At 39.1% G+C, this 23385-nt stretch overlaps 1 protein-coding gene across 1 annotated transcript in view; it reads left to right on the top strand.

Moving 5' to 3' along the window:
• tubgcp3 (tubulin gamma complex component 3) overlaps positions 1 to 22304 on the top strand; it is a 34431-nt gene extending 12127 nt beyond the window's left edge. Inside the window, exons 8-23 of the mRNA XM_063010509.1 lie at positions 2865 to 2977; positions 4460 to 4585; positions 5545 to 5613; positions 5954 to 6086; positions 6300 to 6466; positions 7978 to 8088; positions 10302 to 10410; positions 11950 to 12139; positions 12710 to 12845; positions 13839 to 13907; positions 14278 to 14413; positions 15298 to 15386; positions 16230 to 16361; positions 16494 to 16634; positions 20723 to 20839; positions 21853 to 22304. Coding sequence (XP_062866579.1) covers positions 2865 to 2977; positions 4460 to 4585; positions 5545 to 5613; positions 5954 to 6086; positions 6300 to 6466; positions 7978 to 8088; positions 10302 to 10410; positions 11950 to 12139; positions 12710 to 12845; positions 13839 to 13907; positions 14278 to 14413; positions 15298 to 15386; positions 16230 to 16361; positions 16494 to 16634; positions 20723 to 20839; positions 21853 to 22014 — 2000 coding nt within the window. The 3' untranslated portion in view covers positions 22015 to 22304. The remainder of the gene's footprint in view (positions 1 to 2864; positions 2978 to 4459; positions 4586 to 5544; positions 5614 to 5953; positions 6087 to 6299; positions 6467 to 7977; positions 8089 to 10301; positions 10411 to 11949; positions 12140 to 12709; positions 12846 to 13838; positions 13908 to 14277; positions 14414 to 15297; positions 15387 to 16229; positions 16362 to 16493; positions 16635 to 20722; positions 20840 to 21852) is intronic.
• The last annotated feature ends 1081 nt before the right edge of the window (positions 22305 to 23385 follow it).

Here is a 23385-nt window from a genome sequence, read left to right as displayed (position 1 = left end):
GTGTCTTATCCACTCATACCAGCACAACACACACTAACACACCACCACCATGTCAGTGTCACTGCAGTGCTGAGAATGACCCACCACCCAAATAATACCTACCCCCCTAAATAATCAGCTAAATAATACAGAGAATAAACAAAATAGTGAATAATGTAGTATTTTAGAGTAGCAGGGTATCACAATTATTCAATCCCTACATGACTATATGACCTAAAGCTGGGTAACAACATGATTAAACCATTTGGATTTAACCAAATCTTGGTTAAGGAATCAGTCCTGGAATATCCTGTAGTTTTTGGAGGGATTTAAAGAAAGCAGTTGCAAACCTCGATGAGCTTGAACGTTTTGTTTGAGAAGAATGGGCGAAGATTTCCCAAAAAGTATTTAAAAGGTATTCTGAAGCAACCCTCCTATTTCTATCCAGGCTTGGGACTGGCATTGGGAGCGCACTGACAATTTCACCTCCCAATGGCTAGGCTGTTTTGGCAATCCTCCCTTTCTGATTGATAAGATTTGAACCCTCAGCAGTAGTGCACCCCATTATACTCTATCTTAATTACCTCATACTGAGGCTTTGCTCAGCCTAAACCTAAAGAATGTCGATATAAAAGTTGTTATTAAGGCCAGTTCAGGTGCACCTGGTCAGTAAGTACTGCTATCAGATGACGGTAGATGACAGGACAGCAAAAGAAAGCACATCTTGGATTTCACACACAGATGCATTATTCTATTCCAAACATGGACATGCTGCTAAAGCTGTTCTGTTGTACTGTGTCTATTGATTGTGGCCGGGTGCTGTAACACGATGGAGAGTTTCTCAGCTGCTGTGCTGTCACTGTTTGAATAAGTCATCAATAACCACAACACAACTTTAAAATCATTGATGGATTCAGTCACAGTGTTGAGCATTTTTTTGTTAGAGCAAGAACACGAGTTCATTTCGGCTACACACACAGCTGCCTGTTGCAAAAAATAAAGAATACACCAATAGAATGTAGAAACAAGGCAAGTCAAAAGTATCCATACACTTGTAGGGCCAAAAGTATGTGGACTCCTGTCCATCACACTTATATCAGCTTGTTGTTAATCCTATTCCAAACCATTGTGTTAATATGGATGTTTTTAATTTCCAAGAAATTGGAAGCCATGCTTCTTTGTTCAAAAAGAACTTTTTTATTTTTTAGAATAAGGTGGCATTTTAGAATTATGGATTCTGGTTACAGCTGGTAATGTCTTTGTGCCCATAGAGTAGTGCCAGTTTGACTACACCCAGAAAAACAGCATCTTGTTAAGTTTGGAGGAGACATTAGTTTGGATTCTTGAATCTGATCTAAAACCACCCAAAAGTGTCTGGTATGAATAACATCTGCTGGAACAAGTGTGACACTGGCTACATTAAAAAAAAGCAAAGTTCTGTTTTCTTCTTCTTAGTATTATTACTGTTATTATTGGGACGGCACGGTGGCTCGATGGGTAACACTGTCGCCTCACAGCAAGAAAGTCCTGGATTTGATTCCCAGGTGCAGTGCTCCTGGTCCCGGACTTTTCGCACTGATTTTCGCTCGGCGACGGGTTGGTGCTGGATTCGGGAGGAACTCGGTGTTTGCTCTGCGATCAAAACTCGGCTCTCAATCAATGTGAGAAACGGCGAGGGGAAACACAGGGGCGAGGTTGTAAACAGGTGGTGGAGCGCAATATAGTTTCTATCAGAATACATCAGCTCACGCGAGTTTTACAGTATTTCTGACCTGATCGTTCTCTACAAAACAAAATATTTATTAACCTCCAACTCACTATAGAACAAGCCATGCTGCTCGTGTTGCCAAATCCGCTCAGATTCATTTATTTCATCAGTGCACAAACTTTGATCTCTCGCTACTTGTTGATGTGCATGTTTGGACATGGTATCATTAAACCTTTCATCACTTCTCACGTGTGTTTTCGTGACAAAACGTAGTTTTGGAGACCAGGGAAGCTCGCCTGTGATTCCCCCTGGTGATAGATGGTGTAGTGTAAAACCCCCCATCGCCGATCAGTCGTGTAGTGTGAACATTACAGCGACCAGGTGTTAATCAGAGTGTCGTGTAGTGTAAACTTGGCATAAGCTGTTCAACAGCCAGGTGTATGTTTACATTACATTTACAATGTTGTAGCGTGTCAGACATATAAAATAATAATAAAAAATGAATGTTACTGTTTTCTGTTTTGGATTAATTATTTATGTAAACAAAATACACAAATATTTTTAATAATGAGTGTTCTTTGTACAATTATCACATTCGTTCTCTGAACATCTTTACATATTTAAACAAAACCTGTTAATGTAACTCAAATATGCCTAACTGTGTTGAATCGAAATCTTATCGAATCGAATCGAATCAGGACCTTGTGAATCTAATCGAATCGATCCAGGAAATTAGTGGCGATGCCCAGCCCTATTACAATCAGCTTTTTGAGGGCCACTATAATGCAGATGTGGCCCTTGGTGAAAATTGTTTGACATTAAAGACCTGAACTAATTAATCTTGTGTAACCAGTAACTACCTGTCCTGTCATGAATGTAACCAAAGTGTTTAAAACATGACGTTAAAATCCTTATAAATAAAGAAATAACTATTATTATAGTTATTATTATTATTATTGTTATTATTTTTGCAAAGATCATTAGTGTTGTACAGTGAGTCCAGTCCTCTGAGCTTTATTGTGTTGCGTCTTTCTGATGCAGTGAGGAGGCTTAGGATTCAGTCAGGCGCAGGACAGTACCTCTCAGAACGGGACAGATATACGACTGTGACCTTTGCTGCTTGTTGATTTGTGTGTTTCTCTGTTACTCCCTCCTTCTCTTAATCTTTCACTCTCAGCTGAAATCAGCGAGGCCGCTCTGGTGCGAGACATCCTATACGTCTTCCAGGGGATCGACGGCAAATTCATTAAGATGAGCAATCCAGAGAACTGCTACAAAATCGATTCCAAGGTGAATTCATTACTGTTTCACCCAATCGTGTTTCACTGTATTTTTCTAAGGCTCGAAACACGGTAAAATCATTCCTCCTGTCTTTACTTTATAATGCACTTTTGAGCTTGTGGGAGCAAAGATCTAGTGTTGTAGACCTTAGCGTTAGGTGGCAGTTTTGGATTTGACCTTCGATGGAAGCTGCTACCTTACAAACATTCATAAACATGCAGATGTGCCAAAGCGTAAGAAAATATTCCTTTTTATTCTTGATTTCCCACCTTTATCTCCCAGTCTAGTCATTTCCAATTCCCGATTGTGAATCTGCTGCCGTTTGCACAACCCCAGATCTGATAAAGGAGAGCCAGATTACCATACGCCTTCTCCGACACGTGTCCAATCTGCAGCCGCTTCTTATCACCTGCAAGTGTTGGGTTCCCACGCAGAGCCGTATCGTGTACAGAGAGCATTGCTAACTCACTGTTAGCCCCCAGCCCCCACCGTCCATTCGCACACGTGCTTTGATCATTCCCAAGGGTCACATTTTGAAGCAGCAGCAGTAAGAGACCCTGTCTGACCCTCCCTCTTTCAAACGCGACCAATAATGTTTATGGCCAGGTCTGTAGCTCTGCTGAGATTCAAACTCATGAGTTTGAACCCTCTGCAGTTGTGTGCTAGTGCATTAGACTACTGCACCACTATCTGTCTTGGAAAAATGCTTGTATTATTTTTGTTTTTATGAATTTCCAGGGGTGACAAGTGTGTTATTTTTGTGTAAAAAAGTTTTTGGATTTCTTGTGGAGGATTTTTTTAATATAAATTCACTTCAGTTGAGGATTGGATTTTTTTTATAAATGTTTTTAGTGTGAGGTTAAGCTAATTCGCTGAATCTTTCTTTTTTTTACAAGTGCCACTAATTACAATTATTTTTTACAAGTGCCACTAATTCTGGGGTGACTGTAGCAACAGATTTTGTCCACATGACTTTTGTCCTTTAGTAACCTCAAGCAAAGCAAAAGAACTGAAATATTGGCTTACCTGCTCTCCCAGTAATCCCACTACAATAGAAATCTGATCTATGTGCCACGGGCAAGGTCAGGCCCGGCTCACGAGCCTTCATCAGCTAATGTGATGGGGATAAATTTTTAACAACGATCTCACAGGTGCTCTGTATGTTTATCCAATATGGACCCTTCAGACAGAAGCTGGCATGTTGATGTTCACACACGTGGTCCAGTAAATATCAGTTCTTTCTGTAGTAAAAAAAATAATAATAATAATGTTAATGAAACCATATTGTGTAAAAAACAATTTTGATTGCTTATAGATTAAAACTTAAGTGAAATAAAAAATTTATGCCTGCAATCACATGCAGATAAACAGTTTTTTTTTTATATATACAGTATAATAAACAGAATTAAGAAAAGTGCAGAAGCTTTTTGAAGAAACCATATATAAATATATATAACATTTAAAACAGTTGCTTGTTGTGTTTCTTTGCAGGTGCCATTGTGTAAGTCTTTACGAGACACCAGTAGCAAATTAGCAGAGCTCGGCTGGCTTCATAATAAAGTCCGCAAGTACACAGACGCTAGAAGTTTGGACCGAGCTTTTGGATTGGTTGGACAGGTATGAGTGATATCATTACCGATATGGATTTTCTGCTCAGACTCTGTGCATTAAATAAGGAGGTGAAGACCATTCCTGAAAATGTATTCCAATGTATGAAATATTACTGATGTTGAAATAGTCACAATGTTTTTAGTAACATTAGGCTGATAAATTATATTAAAATATTGTGACCTTTGTGTGATCTTTTCGGCTATAACAACAGCAACTACTCTGAAAAGGCTTCTCACAAGACTTTATGGACAGTATGGCTGTGAGAATTTGTGCGTATTTAATCAAATGAGTATTTGTATGGCTGTGCACTGATGTTGGTCAGGGATAGCCTTAATTGATGTTCCAGCTCATTCCAGAGCTGTTCAGTTTTTTTAAACTGAGCTTTTCTTCATGTCTTTATGTAACTTTTTTGTGCACAGGGGCACAGTCATGCTGTAACAAGACAGGGCCTTCCCTGAACTGTTGCTGCAAAATTGGAAACTTATAATTTCCTTTGCATAATTGATTGAGGTGTAGTAAATCAGGTATATAAAGGAAATTTCAGCATGACTGAGCCCCTGTGCACAAAGCAAGCTCTATAAAGACATGAAGTGTCTTGCACAGAGCCCTGACCTCAGACTCACTGAAAAGCTCTAAAATGAACAGAAACATATATTGAGGCTTTCTTGACCAACAATAGTGCCCAGCCATACAAATGCTTTTTTGAATGGATAGTCAAGAACTCCCATGGACATACTTCAAAGTCTTTTAAGAAGCTTTCTCAGAAGAGTGGCTGCTGTTATTAATGAAAAGATCAAACCGAGGTCACACTAGTTTAACACCATTTGTTTTTGAAATGGGAAATCCAACAAGCTCATGGTCAGGTCATATAGTGTATTTTAAAAACAAATACGTTTTAACACAAATGACAACTTGTCTCCTTCTCTCTTTCACGCTCTCTCTCTCTTTGGTCTTTTTCTTTGTAGAGTTTTTGTGCATCCCTCCACCAGGAGCTGAAAGAGTATTACAGGCTACTGTCAGTATTGCATTCACAGGTAAGAACTCAGAAAGTCACACTATGCCGTGCTGTATCATCCATCTCTCGAGCATTTGTCTCAACCCCCCAGCAGAGGTTGAATTTATATGAGCAATGTGGAAGCCAAAAGTGCCTGTTGGAAATTAGCATAGCTAAGATTTAAACTCGAGACCTTCAAGATCTCAGTTGAGTTTTTTTTAGATATGTATGAAGTAAACAGCTAGCTCTTCATTTAAATGTTCTTTTTTATTCATAATTAATTGAGGTACTGATTTGTCTGCTCAGATTGTTAGTACATGTACATGGAAATGCACTCGTTGATGCTTTGCTGTGTGTATTGTTGGTGTGTTCATGTGTAGCTGCAGGTAGAGGATGATCAGGGGGTGAATGTTGGAGTGGACTGCTCTCTTACCCTGAGAAGGCTGCTTGTGTGGACGTATGACCCTAAAATTCGCCTCAAAACCCTCGCCGCCCTTGTTGATTACTGCCAAGGTTTGTATTTCTACAAAGTCTTCAAATAGCTCTACAATCACAAGTGCCAAGTATGCTAATAAAACAGCCTGATCTGATATAATAATGTAATAATGTTTTAATGTAGCTATATTAGCATACTGGGATCAAATGTTCAATAAAATGTAGAAACAGTTTATTAGTTGCTTAGTTTTATTGGCTTAAAAATCTCTTCTCTTTGTGATTTTCTCTTAGGTCGTAAGGGTGGGGAGCTAGCCTCGGCAGTCCACGCATATGGTAAAACCGGAGACCCTCACATGAGGGCGCTAGTCCAGCATATTCTGGGTCTTGTGTCACACCCCATTCTTAACTTTCTCTACCGCTGGATTTATGATGGAGAGCTAGAAGACACTTATCATGAGGTCAGAACAGACAGCACTGCTAAATTCTCTCAAGCCTTGGTCTTCTTTACCATTCCAGCCAATTAGCATGTAAAGCGGTGTGATAATTACCATTAGAACATCTCAATTAAGAACGTATTTATTTTTTCAGCATGTGTTGGTCTATAGTTTAGTCTATAGTTGTCATTTTTGATCAAGGATGGCAGAGGCCCCGCAATGGATTGGTGTCCTGTGCAGGATGTGTAACTGAGTAGCGCCCAGTGATTTTCTGAAAACCAGATCCACCATGACCCTGACCAGGATAAACCAGTAGTAAAACATAATAATGATATGAAATGAAAAAAAGAACTCCCTGCTGCTGTCTAACAGTACCTGGTGTTCTGGCACATTGTACATAATGAATTTATTTCACCCTCTGTGCAGGCACACACTCGGCTCATTGAAGCGCATCGTTAATTGCACATTACATCACGTTATTTAAGCGATCGCTCGTTCATCATGAAGTTGACATAAGTTGTGCTGTAGCGGGCAGATGATTGGTTGGAGTGAGGAGGGGTGGCGGGAGAGGTGCTGCTGATGGTGCACTCTGCCAGGCTGCTTTACAGATTTTACGAGCTCTCAGTTTAAGCAGGGATCGTTAGTCTTATCGGTGGGGCATTTTAATGTCAGCTTGTGATGAAGATAGCCTGATGTACTGGTGACCGTTCGGGAGCTCTCCTGTCCGTTCTCCTTTCTTCATCCTTCTAACTCTTGTAGTCACATGTAGTCCTGGAGTGCTCATGTAGTTCTGGTAGCACTTCTGGTGGCTCATGAGACTTACTCAGGTGCAAATACTTACTTGAATTTTCAGGAATACAAGGCAAAAATCTAAAAAACAGACAAATGTATGGCTGAGCCTAATGATATGATGCCAAAACTGATTGCAGTCTCGTGCTTTTATACCTCCATTACTCGCTGTAGCAAATAATTGATAAGACATTAAAGTCAATGATTAGAAAGCTGCTAAATATTGCAACAGAAAAGTTGAGTTTAATCGTTGTAGTGAGTCCAAGAGAACAAAATTAGTTCTGACTAACGTGCTAGAACATCATTGCAGGATGTTCAAACCTGTGAGTTTGAATCTCAGCAGAGCCACGACCTTGCTGGACGTGTACACAGACACACTTGGCCGTGTTCGAGGAAGGGAAAATGGAACAAGGTCTCTTCTTTTCGCCTATGTGATAGATTAAGATATGTGATTGGTCCGGGTTCCTGCATGAGTGAAGAGGGGTCAAGGGGGCTTAACGTTCATAATACAGCTCTGTGTGGGAATCCAAAACTGGTCGGTGATTAGAAGTGGCCAAGATTGGACTGGTGTCGCAGGGGGCTTGTGGTCATCCTGTTCTCCTTGATCAGATGAGGGACTGGAAATGACTAGATTGGAAGATAAAAGGGGAAAAATCAAAGGAATAAATGAATAAATTCATGCAGTTTCAAATCAGTGACTAAAAGATGTGCTGTGTGTGTGTTTTTTTGTTTGTTTGTTTTTTCAGTTTTTTGTAGCATCTGATCCAACAGTAAAGACGGACAGGTTGTGGCATGATAAATACTCTCTGAGAAAGTCAATGATTCCCTCTTTTATCACAATGGACCAGGCCAGAAAGGTAAAGCTTTCGACATACTGTACATCACTATAGTAACACATCCATCATGAACAGCTTTTTTCTGCTTCACATTATCGTTTTACTCATCTTATACTGACTTTTAAAGTTTGCTCCATCAGCATAGAGTAAATCGAATCAGTGTGTAATCTTAATTCATACACCCACAACATAGGCTTACATCTTGACACTTCTGCTGACAAAGTTACAGCTACAGAGCCAGGATCATTCTCATACATCAGTGGGTATCATTGTCGCCTCACAGCAAGAAGGTCCTGGGTTCGATCCCCAGCTGGGGTGGTCTGGGTCCTTTCTGTGTGAAGTTTGCATGTTCTCCCTGTGTCTGCATTGGTTTCCTCTTCCCACAGTCCAAATACATCTAAGTAAGGTGAAATGGAGATACAAAATTGTCCATGACTTTGTTTGACACTGAACTTGAACTGATGAATCATGTGTAACCTGTAACTACCTGTCCTGTCATGATTCTGTCACCAAAGTGTTAGACATGAACTTAAAATCCTAATAAATATATAAATATTAAATATCAAATGATCAAATGAACCACAGTTATCAAATGATGATCAGAACATAAAATGATTCCAAGAAGCTAAAACTGGGTCTGATCTGCTAAATCTTCCAGCAGGACATTGATCTAAAACGTGCATGCAAATCCACAAAGAATGAAGGGTCAGCACACAGTAAAGCTCATCCCTTGACCTAAATTCCATTAATCCCAAAGACTGGGATGAACTAAACAAGAAGGTCCAGAGATACTGCATTGGGGAGCACTTTCAGATTCCTTGCTCTATATTGTCCAACCTATACAAAAGCAGTATGCATTATTAGGTACAACATGCAGGAGTGCCAATAATTGTGACACAAAAAGGCATACGTAGTACTGTAGGACCATCAATGGCAGTATAACAGCGTAATATGGAAAGATTTTCTGCACTGTATGATTGACTCCTGAGTTATATTTAGAGTTATAGACAGACTTGGTTCAACCTCTTTTTCAGCCTTCACTTCATCCAGGAGAGCTTTCCACAAGATTTTGGATTGTGTCTGTGGGAATTTGTGCTGTTTCAGTATAAAGACCATGTTGGATAAGAAGGCCCGCTGGCATTTGACTTTTTATTCAGGGTTGGGGTGGCTCGGTGGGTAGCACTTTCACCTCACAGGAAGAAGCTTTCCAGCAAGGTTCGATTTCCAGACGGAGGGGTCCGGGTCCTTTCTGTGTGGAGTTTGCATGTTCTTCTCGTGTCTGCATGGGTTTTCTCCGGGAGCTCCAGTTTCCTCCCACAGTCCAAGAAGTTAGGTGAATTGAAGATACAAAATTGTTCATGATTGTGTTTGATGTTAAAAGATTTTAACTTATGAATCTTGTGTAACCAGTAACTACCTGTCCTGTCATGAATGTAACCAAAATAGAGTTGGTCCAACCTCCATTTCAGCCTTCACTCTTCTAGAAAGTCTGTTCACAAGAATTTTGATTGTGTCTGTGGGAATTTGTTCTGGTTCACTATAAAAATCATTACTAAGGTTGGGCACTGATGTTGGACGAGAATGACTGGCTGGCATTTGACTTTTCATTCATGTTAGAGCTCTGGTTCTGTGCAGGCCATTTAAGTTTCTCAACACCAAACTTGTTAAACCACAAGTAATGGGTGTGACGCAGCATAATAGCATAATATGAAATGATTTGCACTAAATGGCTGAAAGCATGTGGACTCCTGACATTGGAGTTCCAAATTATAGGCTTAAAAACACAGTTATAGTTGGTCCAACCTCCTCTTCAGCCTTCACTTTCCCATGAAAGCTGTTTCGAGATTTTGGATTGTGTCTGTGAGAATTTGTGCTGGTTCAGTATAAAGATCATTACTAAGATTGGGCACTGATGTTGGACAAGAAGGCCCGCTGGCATTTGACTTTTTGTTAATGTTAGAGCTCTGGTTCTGTGCAGACCAATAAAGTTCTTCAACACCAAGCTCATTAAACCGTGTGTTTCTGGGCCTTGATTTGTGCACATTGATGCTGGAACATGAAAGGGGCCCTTCCCAAACTGTTTCTATAAATTCCGATATGAATGTTAGTGATGCATGTGACTGAAGCACCAAATTTTAACCGTATCGTAAATTAGAACGATTCCTCTATCACACTGTACTCACAGCCCTACAGCAGTGTTATATTGTCTAATTACATTCTCAATGTCACACCAGGTCCTGCTCATCGGCAAGTCCATCAACTTTCTGCATCAGGTGTGCCACGACCGGACGCCGCCTGGCAAAATGCCGTCCACTTCCAAATCTGCCGACTCGCCCAAAGATGGTAAGAGTCTCTTGCTTTGTTTTTTTTTTTAAATGCTGTTATGGAGGTTAACTGTGGAATAGTGAGATGAAGAATGAGAGAGATGGAGATTAAATGGGAATGGATGGACATGGTGAGAGACTGATTGATCTGTTGGTAATTTAGAGTGGACTTTCGGAATGTCGATGTGCAGTTTTAGGGTGCCTATTGACGACCGAGCCATTTTAGTGCTGACTATAGCTGATGTAATGCACTTAGTGCCCTAGACCTTGACCTTGGATTCGTCCTTTTAGAATATCTTTGGATGTACTCGATTGATCCAGCTCACTTTATTTCTCTCTATATAAATATCACCCTAACGTCTGCTTGCTTCTGGCGTCCTGTTTTCTTTTTTTTCCCTTTTTATTTAATGTTCTTTATAGGTCAAAAGAAAAGTGCCATTCTTGATAGTGCTGAACAGTTAATCATATTTGAATCACAGCCCTAATTGTTACCTTTCCCAATTATTTAAATTACTCACTAAATTGAGTTTTTAGTTTGACTAAATTGGTTTTTTGTTTGGTTACATAATGTAGCATTTGTTTATTTTAATAATGTAATTTTAAATTGTATGTATTTATAATTTTACTATGCATCATGCCAACCCTTGCTGCCTGTACCACACCTTTGCTTTTTAAGAAGAACCACTGGCTAGCACACACCACCACCACTTTATGTCAACCAAAGGCCAAACAAGCCCTTTGATGTACAGTAGGATTTTGCAAACCCTGGGTCATGACCCTTGGGTGGGTTGCATGCCAAAAAAATTATTGCAGAGACGAATAATAATAAATAAATAAATTTTAACAGGCACATATAACTTGTTCACTAATGTTTGCTTGTGGAGGCTTTACGGTACATCTTGTAAACCACAGTGGGACCAGAATGCCACCAATTTTATTAATTAAGTATATTTCGTTTTGTGTTTCGTTTTGATACATTGTTTGTGTTGCCTGGGTCACAGTAAAATTCAAATTTTGAGTGGCTTGAAAAATACTTTGAAAAACCCTAATTCACAGGAATATGCAGTGTAGGAGTGTAGGATGTTAAATATCATCCCATGCAAATCTTTAGTTCAGTATGATCTGTCATGCTAGCCAAAAGCTCGTGTTTAATGTTTGTTTATTAGGATTTTAACGTCATGTTTTACACTTTGGTTACATTCATAACAGAAACGGTAATTACTCATCACACAAGATTCATCAGTTCACAAGGTTATATCGAACACAGTCATGGACAATTTAGTATGTCCAATTCACCTCACTAGCATGTTTTTGGACTGTGGGAGAAAACCGGAGCACCCGGAGGAAACCCACGCGGACACGGGGAGAACATGCAAACTCCACACAGAAAGGACCCGGACCGCCCCACCTGGGGATCGAACCCAGGACCTTTTGCTGTGAAGTGACAGTGCTACCCATTTAGCCACCGTGCCGCCCCGAGTTTAATGAAAAGGAATTGTAATGCTGCAATGATATCTATCTTACCATTTTTTACATTCTCTTCACCTCCCTCCCTCAGCGGCTGAGCTGTTCACTGATCTGGAGAGCGCGTTTCAGAGTAAGATTGACGCGGCGTATTTTGAGACGAGTAAGTACCTGCTGGACGTGCTGAATAAGAACTACCAGCTGCTGGACCACCTGCAGGCCATGAGGAGATACCTGCTGCTGGGCCAGGGAGACTTCATTAGACATCTGATGGACCTGCTCAAGTAAACCCACACTTCTCTCTTTGTCTCTCTCTTTTGCACTTACACATACACACACATTTTTTTACAAGGCAGGCTCTAAGCCCATGCTAATTTAAAGCTTGTTTGGTTGTGGACAGTGTCACCCATGTTGCAGCAGCTTCTAACATATTCATTGACATTAACTTATGATTGTGACCATATACAATTTGAGCAATTGAGCAACTAGGTCAGCATTTTTTTTTTCCCTGACAAAAGAATTCGACGTATTGTCCCTACTTTTCTGAAATTGTGCATTTCAATAAAAATAAAAAATATATTTAGCCAAAGAAAGATTCAGTCTTGTTCATATAAAGTGCATGTGTTAGTTGGAACTGTTAAATGAAGCATGCAAGCACTTTTTTTTCACTTTACTTCACTTTGTTGATTGTTGATTGACAGTAGTTCTGAACCAAAGCAATTTTTCTTCTAAATACTTTAGTATTTTTGTTTCAGCACACTGTTTAAAAGCTATTTGTGGGTGTTTAATTCTTTTACTATAATTTTATTTTAAAATTAATGATTTTTTTTTATTAATTCTGTGTTGTCTCTTAGACCAGAGCTGGCTCGTGCAGCTACCACTCTATACCAGCACAATCTGACTGGAATATTGGAGACAGCTGTAAGGGCAACTAACGCTCAGTTCGACAGCCCTGACATCCTGAAGAGACTGGACGTGAGGCTGCTGGAGGTACTGAAGGTTACGATAAATTCACGTGTGCTCAGAGCGCTCAGTCTTACTGCCACATTGATGAAATTCTGAATTTGTCTTTTGTGTAGGTGCTTCTGCACCTTTGTGCTTTTTGTTTATTAAATAAAAATTAGCTTTTTGTGCTTATTTTACATACATACTTCCACCCTGTTCTTTTCCACCTTGCCTTTTTTTTTTTTTTTTTTTTTCTTGCCCTTGTTTTTTACCCCTTTTTTTGTTCTTGTCTTTATTACTGCTTCTCATTGTCTTACATGTGCTTACTTGTTTCTTTGTTCTTTTTTTGTATACTCTTTCCGTATTGTTTATTATTCTTTCCTATCTTTTAATTCCTATTTAATTATTTTTCTTATTCTTACATTTCCTTAATTTTATTTCCTTTCCAATCTGTTTATGACAGGATGTTTCCCTCTTTTTTATTTAACTTTTTTAATGTATTTTATTTAATCCTTTTTCATCTTTCTTTTTTTTACTTTTTTATTTTCTTTGCTTCTTTTTCTTTTCTTCGTTTTATTTTATTTACTTTTGAGCCCTTCTTTGTTTTTCTAACTTCATTAATGTTTTTACTATAATTCATTTTATCATTATTTTCATTTTTTTTTAACTTTCTTACTTTTTCTTTTTATCTCCTTTATTTTCTTTCTTTCTTTCTTTCTTTCTTTCTTTTAGATTTTTGCTTTCTTTGTTTTACATTATTCTTTTTTTGCTTTTATTTCATTTTTAGCGTTTATGTATTTTTCTTTGGTGTATTTCATGTTCTTGTTTCTTTTATTTTTTGCTTTCTTACCTTTTCACGTCTTTTCTTCTTAATTTTCTTTATTTTCTTTTTTTGTTTTCTTTCCTATGTCAGTTGTTCCTTATATCCATCCAGGTGATCTAGAATATTTGTTGCATTTTACTTTTAGTCCAAGGAAAGATTTGACTGTAGCGTTCTCATTTTTAAAATCCTCTCTTTGTCTGCATTTTCTTCTCTAGGTGTCTCCAGGTGATACGGGCTGGGATGTGTTTAGCCTAGACTATCATGTTGATGGACCTATTGCTACGGTAAATAGCTCAATTTTAGGGGGGGGGGGGGGCTATGAAGATTTTACAGAGCTTTCAGGATTTGTATTTTATGTTTAAATCCTGTTTCAGTTGTTTTTGGGATTTCTACATTTTGTAAATGCAAACATGGTACAGACGGGAGAAACTCTGAGTTGGTATGAGTTCAAACCCCATGTCCATAACACTGGAATTGCCCTTTTATCAGCACACTCATCACTCAGTACAGGAGCGAAGAGGTCAGGTGTTCTGTTTTTGGCAGGAAAAGCCTAGGGCGCGCTGGTTCTTGTTTATTTTTCTGTTGCTTGCGGAAGCTGACGGCTATATCTGGCCGTGTGCGTGAGTGTCTATATTTATGTGTTCCATGTGCCAGGTGTTTACACGCGAGTGCATGAGCCACTACCTGCGAGTGTTCAACTTCCTGTGGCGAGCCAAGAGGATGGAGTACATCCTAACAGACATCTGGAAAAGTCAAATGTGCAACGCCAAACTGCTGAAGAGTATGCCAGGTGAGCTCAGTGACACACTGGTACACACAAAAGCTCTCCTATTACATTTTTTTTTTTTTTGGTTATCATATTTCAGTGAATATGATATTATCTAGCCTGCAATGTTGGGCTGCAACAAACAAACAAAGCTAATGTTTGCTATTTGTAATATTATAATAGAAAATAAATTATAAATGTTTCCTATTTATAACATGCTTCATACAAACATTACAAAACCTACTAAACGTGCCCATTAGTGTGAATCCAGTAGGTGTCTTTTGGGAGTAGTTACAGGTAATCATACTGTATATTAGGACATGGACTTGGGTTGGACAAAATAATTGAAACCCATAATTTAATAATATGAAGTAGTTACAGGAAGTTGGGCAACATTCCATAACAGATCATTTTGGCATGTTATCATTTGAACACTATAGTTTGTGATGAAATGTTTAGGCATGGAAAATAAAAATACATTGGACGAGTAGGCCTGACTTGCAGTCGAGGTTATAATTTAAAAGATGTTCCATGGGGTTGAGGTCAGGGCTTTGTTCAGGCCACTGAAATTTCTTCATACCTGACTTGAGCATGTCTTTATGGAGACTAAACATGGTGAACATGGTGAAACTAAGTCTAGAATTCATTTTATACATGTTAGAAATTTGTGTAGATGAAGCACCTGATAGCAATAATTAGGTGGGGTATCAACATACAGCTAAATGAACTGTACTACCAGCTGATTAGTATTCTTTATATAAGACAACGATGTACTAAGTGACCTTGACTAGGTAAAATTTTGGTTTATTGTGGTATCACACAAATTTGGAGTTCTTGAAATAGGGTCAAAAAAGGTCAAGAACTTCTGTCTTCTTGTAATATTTACCTTTATGTGTGTTGTCTTTTAGAGCTCTCTGGAGTGTTGCATCAGTGTCACATCTTGGCCTCAGAGATGGTCCATTTCATCCACCAGATGCAGTACTATATCACATTTGAGGTCAGTCTTGCTATTTTCACTTTGTTCTTGTTTTAAGTAGGCAAATTCCCTCTACAGTTCTAGAAACAATGTTTGTGGGACCATTATGGGGTGGGACTGATTTTAACATCATAAGTAAGGCCCTACCTAATTTACAGCCGTGAAAATCGCGTCACAGACCTTAAAATGAGCCATTTCCCGTGTAATATGCAAACTGCTGTGTAATTCAAAATTTAAAGTTTGTGTTTAGCGATTTAACATTTAAGTGTCTTTCATTTACTGGTTAATTTGCACTGAGGTGGTCCTAGCAATCCTACGGCAATTCAGTTAGCAATCGCTTCTTAAAAATGTCCAAGATGTTGAAGTGTAAAGCAGCTAAAAACATGACTTGGGTAACTGAGTTTGGAAAAATCCCAACCGATTTTGAGGATGCAGAGAGGCGTCAAAACACTGACGAGAATTATTGTCTTTAAGACCATTGCTGAATGTTCTAGGTTTACATTCAACCATTAAGGTGATCTATGCTGTGTATTGTAGCTTTTTTCATTTATTGTCATTCAATGTACAATGATTGTAATTCAATAACTGCTGTGAAATATGGTACTTTTCTGTAAAAATTTGTGAAATCTATGATTTTTAAGAAACGAGGTCTGTGAAAATAAGCACATTTTTCTGTAGATTTAGTAGAGAGGGCCCTAATCATAAGAAAATATAATATATTTCTAGCTCTAAGACTACAGCCAGTCAAATTTGAGGTTAATCATGATGTGTTGTAGTGCTGCATCTACAGATATGAATGAAATATTAAATTCAGTGCCTTTGTCCTCATGAAGTAAAGCAGTGTGTGTTGTGTTGTGTGTGCAGGTGTTGGAGTGCTCATGGGATGAGCTGTGGAATAAAGTACAGCAAGCTCAGGATCTGGATCACATCATAGCGGCTCACGACGTCTTCCTCGACACCATCATCTCCCGCTGTTTACTGGACTCCAACAGCAGGGTGAGAAACACCTACACACAGAGGGAAAAACACAGGAACCTTTTAAATTAAACATCAATAGCACACGTGACACTGATGCTAATGCTCGGATAAAAATGCTGAATTTGCTCGTTCTTTTCTGTCGGAGTGCAGTCTCTGTTGAACCAGCTGCGGGCAGTGTTTGACCAGATCATCGAGTTTCAGAATGCGCAGGACTCTCTGTACCGCTCTGCCCTGGAGGAACTGCAGCTCCGCGTCCAGTACGAGGACAGCAAGAGACGCAGAGAGGAAGAGGTACACGGGCTGAGATGGAAAATCTATCGTAATCCAAATTCAGCCAGCTAAAGTGCATATTGACATTATTGACAGGAAGAAATTGGATTTCAGATGAGAATATGGGCAGCTTTAGTCAGTCAAGCAGGTCTTAAAAGTAAAATGATGCAAAACTTCCATTAAGTGTATAGTGGAAATGCTTTTACAAGCCCAGAAACAAAACAAAAAAAACATGTCAGGTGTCTTCAGGGAGGTGATTTTATATTTTACAATCGTTGTTCATGTAGCCGCCCAGCCTGCCGGATAGCAGAGCTGAGATTCAAACCGACAAGTTCGAAATGTCAGCTCTGGTGTGCTAGCGTGTTTTAGCGCTGCGCCACCTGAGCGGCCAATGTCAATACTTTTTAAGTCACTTTAGCAGCAATAATTACAGCTGCAAGTTTTTATAGATGCATTTATACAAGCTTTGTACACCTGGATATGGGCATTTTATTCCACTATTCATGGCAGATCCTTTCCAGCTCTATCAGATTATGTGGTGAGCACACATGATCTACCATCTTCAAGCCACTCCAAAGATGTTTGGTAAGATTTAAGTCTGGGCCACTCAAGATCATTCAGCGACTTGGACCAAAGCCACTGCACTGTTTAGGCTGCATTAGTGCGTTCCTCAGTCTCCATTTTTCTGCCACTTAGAAGCATTCCATAGCTTAATGCTACCACCATCACGTTTCACGGTAGGGATGATATTTGATAGATGCTACCCATGGTTCAGTTTTTGTCTCAACAGATCAGAAATTTTTCCTCATGTTTCCAAAGTCTCTCCAAAAAAGGGTTTGTTAGGGTTTAAGTCTGGGCCACTCAAGATCATTCAGCGACTTGCACCAAAGCCACTGCAGTGTTTAGGCTGTTGAAAAGTAAAAAATGTTCCTGTATTTGCTTGCATTCATGCATTCCCCAGTCTCTCTTTTTCTACCACTATGAAGCATGTCTTTAGCATAATGCTTCCACCACCATGTTTCACAGTAGGGATGATATTTGCCACATGCTACCCAGGGTGTCTCAACAGATTAGAAAATCTTTTTCCTCATATTAAGTCTTTAATTGCTGTTAAGCAAACTCCATGCTGGCTAAACAAAAATCATATGCATTTGTTGCACTGGTTGATTTTGAAAAAAAATAAAAATAACGCTAATTCTGGTCATAAAAGTTAATATTCACCACTTTTACACCTAAAACTCAAATTATTGGTTATCTTGCTGGCTTTGCAGCATTCACGTTTGGAGAACCATAATGAAAAAAGATTTTTCAACACTTAGGTGTGTGCGTGTTTTATGTTTTTTTTTAATCAGCTATCCTTAATTAATGAACATATTAGCATTTAGGGTCTGTGCTGTTTATTTAAAAATAATTCCATAACAAGAATGTTGATTGACAGATATTTTATTCTGAATCACTGCAGTTTGCACACATTTTCTTGTAGTTCTCATAAGCTCTGTATGTCCTGTTGTGACTTTACTCAGATTTTTTTAATTACTCTCCACCCAAAAGGACCTCATTTATTAGCTTTTGTTTATACAAGCCACTCTGGTAATTACGCTGAAAATGTTCTAAATCACACTTGATTGTCACTTGATCCAACTTTGGTTTGTATTCACGCTTCACCTCTCACAGCTCAGTTTTACTGTCATTTCTGGTTATGTAGATAAGCAGCTCCTAATCATGGTTTCATACCCACTGCCATAGTTCATAGTGCACTAAAGTGTATTGTGCTTTCGAAGTAATTTATCATAAACAGTTTAATCAGGCTGGGAAATGAAGCGAGGTTTGATTCACGTCATCTTTTGTGTAGAAAGGAAAAAGTGCTCGATTATACCTTTATTAATGTGCGGCACGGTGGCTCGGTGGGTAGCACTGTCGCCTCACAGCAAGAAGGTCCTGGGTTCGAGCCTCAGGCGGGGTGGTCCGGGTCCTTTCTGCGTGGTTTGCATGTTCTCCCTGTGTCTGCATGGGTTTCCTCCGGGAGCTCCGGTTTCCTCCCACAGTCCAAAAACATGCAGTCAGGTTAATTGGAGACACTATATTACCCTATAGGTGAATGGGTGTGTGTATGTGTGCCCTGCAAAGGACTGGTGCCCCGTCCAGGGTGTTACTGTGTGCCTTGCGTCTATTGAAAAGCTGGGATAGGCTCCAGCAACCCCCCCCCCTTCCCCCCACGACCTTTATTGGATAAGCGGTTAAGAAAGCGAGTAAGTAAATGTACCTTTATTATGTCATCCTTGATCCTTAGATTGCAGATGTTCTGGTTAGGCTGTGACTTAAAAATTGATGTTGAAGTTCTTGCCAATAGAAAATATTTTTATCCCAGAAAGGTCCGTCGCTGTAGCTCTCTGTACACCTCCCTCATCCTGAGGTGGCGAGAGTGCAGTGCGGGGCTCAGATTGACTGTTTAATTTTGCCCTGCCTGAAAAGGCAGCAGATGAAAAACTGCCCCTTTACGAGCCGGGATGTCAGTTTTCCGTAACTATTGATTTTTAGCGCTTCGGTTAAAGAGCGCTATAAAAACAAACAAGCATGGGGTTGCTGGGGTGTGTTTTTGTTGTTGTTTTTATTGCAAGTATGTGTGCATGTGATTGAGGGAGCAGAACGGTAAAAGGTTTTCAGGTAAGTGCGTCGTGAGGTCGGAGGGGTAATGAGTATTTCCGAGCTGAAAGGCCAAAGTGAAGGCTAATTTATGATGCAAAGGCCGAGGGAAGAAAGGCATGAAGTAGATGAGGAACATTGCAGAGCTTTTAAAAGTGCTGCGTAAGGTTGTGTTCTATTTTAATCTTTCACCAAGGTCGTCTGCTAGCTGCTGAATCTTTCTGTATTGGGGCGCTCATTACCTTTCTTAATCACGATATCTGTTACCTGGCTCTTTTGTTATGTGGTGCCAAAAGGGGCTATTTCACAGTGGAAAAAAGTATTTTGTCTGTTTATAAATATTATATAAACATAATAAACTGCATTTCCGACTTTTTTTTTTTTTTTTTTTTTTTTTTTTTTTTTCTTCTATTTTTCCAACCTTTTTCCCCCAATTTTCTTCCCTAATCTAGCCGTGTCCAATTATCCTGATTGCGTCCTCCACTGATTCAATCCTCCACGGCTGACTGAGGACGCCTCTCAACTGACACACGCCCCCTCCGACACGTGCTCAGTACAGACTGCGTTTTCCACCTGCACGAGTTGAGTTCATATATACCAATCAGCACTGTGCACGGAGAGCCACACGCTGATCATCATCATCCTCAATTCCTTGTAATTGCACCAGTTATGAGGACCCATGATCCGACTTGCCCCTAACCCTTTGAACAACAGCCAATCGTTGTTCATGCAGCCGCCCAGCCCAGCCGGATGGCAGAGCTGAGATTCGATACAATGTATTCGAAAACCCAGCTCTGGTGTGCTAGCGTATTTTACCGCTGCGCCACCTGAGCGGAAAAAAGTTGGGACGTTGTATAAAATGCAGTAATAAAAGAATCTGTGATTAATTCTCTTGAATTGTAAATGCAAAGTTTTTTTGCTGATCAACTTAATTGTATTTTGTAAATAAAAACAAATGTATAATTTGATGTTTGTCACTCAAAAAAGCGGTGTTATTTCAGCTTTCATATTAAGGAGACTTTACTGGTTTGGGTACTGAGGACACTAACTGTTGGAATTTTTCTCTGACAATTTTTTTTCATTCTACTTTTATCAGGTAAATAAAGAATTAAAGGAATAAACAGATCATATATTCTTTTTATTGGGTTTTACAAAATGTCCCAACTTTTCCAGAAATGTGGTTTGTATAAGCGTAAACAAAATATATTTAATATATATGTTTATGTACAATTCCCCCCATCAATTCATTTTTTAGATACTGCAAAGTAATTACACTACAACATTGTTGCAGAGCTTTTGTTGATAATTTCCAGGCCTTTCACCCTGTTAAACCATCTTAAATTTACTACGGTTCTAAGGGTCTTTCTGATGGACTCTTTATGAAAATTCTTATGAAATTGATGTCAGAGGATTGGCCTTTTTATTGATAGATTTTTATAGTATTTGTCTGTGTGCATTTTTTGTAGGGTGAGTGGGGTGTGACTGCAGAACAGGAAGCAACAGAAAACAAAAGAGTGCAGGAATTTAAGGACACCATACCAAAAATGTGTTCTCAGCTCAGACTGCTCACGCACTTCTACCAGGTAACACACGGTTCAACCCACTGATTTCACCATCTGGGAATCCTGCTTACTCTTTCACAGATATTTACACAATGATGCAGTTTCTTTATTGCTTGAAATTATTACAGCTGTACATTTTCTACACATTGAGGCTCTGATGGGACTGGTAAATAGTGCTGGTTGCAGAGTAAATTACACATGAATAGTATTCATTCACTTTTATATTGTTTCTAAAGAAACAGATAATTTCCTGAAACAATAAACAGATAATATATAGTTGTGAGTGAAAGTGTAGGCACCTTTGACTATTCCTCTATTCCAATTCTCAAGTCCCATTTATTAGCCTGCACTGACCGAGGAGAGCGGAGACTATCACAGGCCCCTCCGACACACGTGCAGTCCAGATTTGAATCTCAGCTGACCAGGCATCAACACTGAAACGATTGGCTATGTCTGGGGGCGATGGCAGAAACAGATTTGTCTAAAAACTCATTTACAATTGTTTGAAGTTAGTTATCTCTTTCAGATAGGTTTGGCATGTTCTGTGGGTTTTTCTCTGGTTAGTCATGCAGAATATGCACTGGCAACTGTTACCGCTCTGTCCAGAGTATATTCCCACCTTGTAGCCAGGGTTTCCCGGTTGTGATGTGTCATTGCAGCCCTGATCAGGATAAATCTCCCTGTAAAAATGAATGACTGAATGATGACTATATTATTTGGGTGGGAAGATATTTTTTTAAATTACTATAAGGTATGCAGCACACTCCCAGGGTCTCTGGGACCGGGACCTGGCTTCAATCTTTGTCCCCAGTCACTTTCTGCAAGGAGTTATACGTTCTTCCTTCAGCCCATGTGGAAGTTTTCTTAAATGTGATTGTGTGTTGCCCTGATGCCTTGGTTCCTAGGTAAGCTCTGGGCCAGAGGGATAAGAATAAAGACATTACTGAAGATGAAATAGTTTTAAGTGATATATAAAGAACATTAATTAATATTTAGTGGTTGTTAATTTTTTTTCATGTTTTTTTTAAATACAGGGTATCGTTCAGGAATTCCTGCGGCTGCTGATGACCAGCTCAGATGAGAGTCTACAGTTCCTCAGCTTCAGGCTAGACTTCAACGAACACTACAAAGCCCGAGACCCACGACTGCGGCCCTCACTGGGGGCCACCAGAGGGCGTCGTAGCTCCAACATCTAACCCACCTAGCTTTAACTTTTCCATTAAAAGTACTGATTGATGGCTGTGGGTTCTGTAGAGCCTGCAGAGGTGAATAAATGGCTAAATAAGAAATGCCTTTAACTGTTGAGTCATTGCCAAATATCCTACAATATGACAATGATTTTAGAAGAGTGGAACTTTTAGTGTTACATGGTCACAGCTCTGTGTTAACTCCTCCTTTAAAGCCTGGTATTGTTTAACATTAAAGATGTTTTCTACTGGTTTGGTTCTATTTAATATATATAATCTATATTAAAATGTTAACCAGCTTTTGTTCTGCTCTTTTTTTGTTTGTTTTACATTTGCTTAGCTAAGGCTTATTAGAAGTTTATTTGCTTATTTAAGTAGAAGTTTTTTGCTTTAGAAAAAATGGGAATTAAAAATGGTGCTACAGGTTCTGTAAGATCCCTGGGACCTGTGTTCAAACCTCATCATGAGACACTGTTTGTGAGTCGTGTGTCTGTGTGGGTTTCCTCTAGGTACTCTGGTTTTCTTTCACCTATAATAACTATTTTAAATTGGCAATCCATTTTTGGGTGGCAAGTGAACTGGGTGAGGAAGTGAATATCTCTCTAAATGAATAAAAATCTTGACCCCTACCTGCTATTGTCAAACAATCAAGCAATGGGAGAACCGAAAGAAGTTATTTTGGGTGTAGAACTATTTTATTCAGCACTTTGTCTTATGGTTATATTTAACTTTTTGTCCTCTTTCATTTTAAAATATATTGAAATATACAGTGTTCTATATATATTTAAATATGTCCTAGCTGACGCAACCCTTTATCTGGGCTTGGACCGACAATAACTGGGGTGTTTTTATTAATCCCCCCTCCCCCCATTAAAAAAAAAAGTTTTTTTGATAACTTCCAGTGACATTCAACACAGCTTATAATGCGTCAGAAATAAGAGATGTCACTTTAAAGTGGTCTTAATTTATGTTTAATATTTTTTTTACCTTAATTCCTGTGTCCTGTTTTTTATTTTCTTTTTTTTCCCCCTTGCATTCCTGAAATTATGCTTTAGTAATTGAAAGGAAAATGGAACAAAAAAGGGGTGCACCATTTAAATTCAAACTGTCCATTCTTAAAAAGACTTTGTTTTGAACTACCTTTAGGACAAATGTTTTTACCACCAGAGTTTGAATCATATTACAAATAAAGTCTGTTACTGCAGTTCTAGCAATTTTACGTAAACTGTTCAGCAATTGTTAAACATTGTTGAGCTGCTTTGCCGGTTCTGTGTTCCTACAGAAAGTATTGTGGGAGACAAACTTTGTTTTACTTTGTTCTTCTCGCAGTCAGCTTGTGGGAATTTGTGCTCATTCAGTCAAAAGAGCATCTGTGAGACA

This window comes from Trichomycterus rosablanca, chromosome 15, assembly GCF_030014385.1.
Source record: "Trichomycterus rosablanca isolate fTriRos1 chromosome 15, fTriRos1.hap1, whole genome shotgun sequence".
In the NCBI taxonomy this organism is placed as follows: Eukaryota; Metazoa; Chordata; class Actinopteri; order Siluriformes; family Trichomycteridae; genus Trichomycterus; species Trichomycterus rosablanca.
The sequence above is the reverse complement of the archived record's forward strand: the minus strand, read 5'-3'. Positions and strand labels throughout refer to the sequence as shown.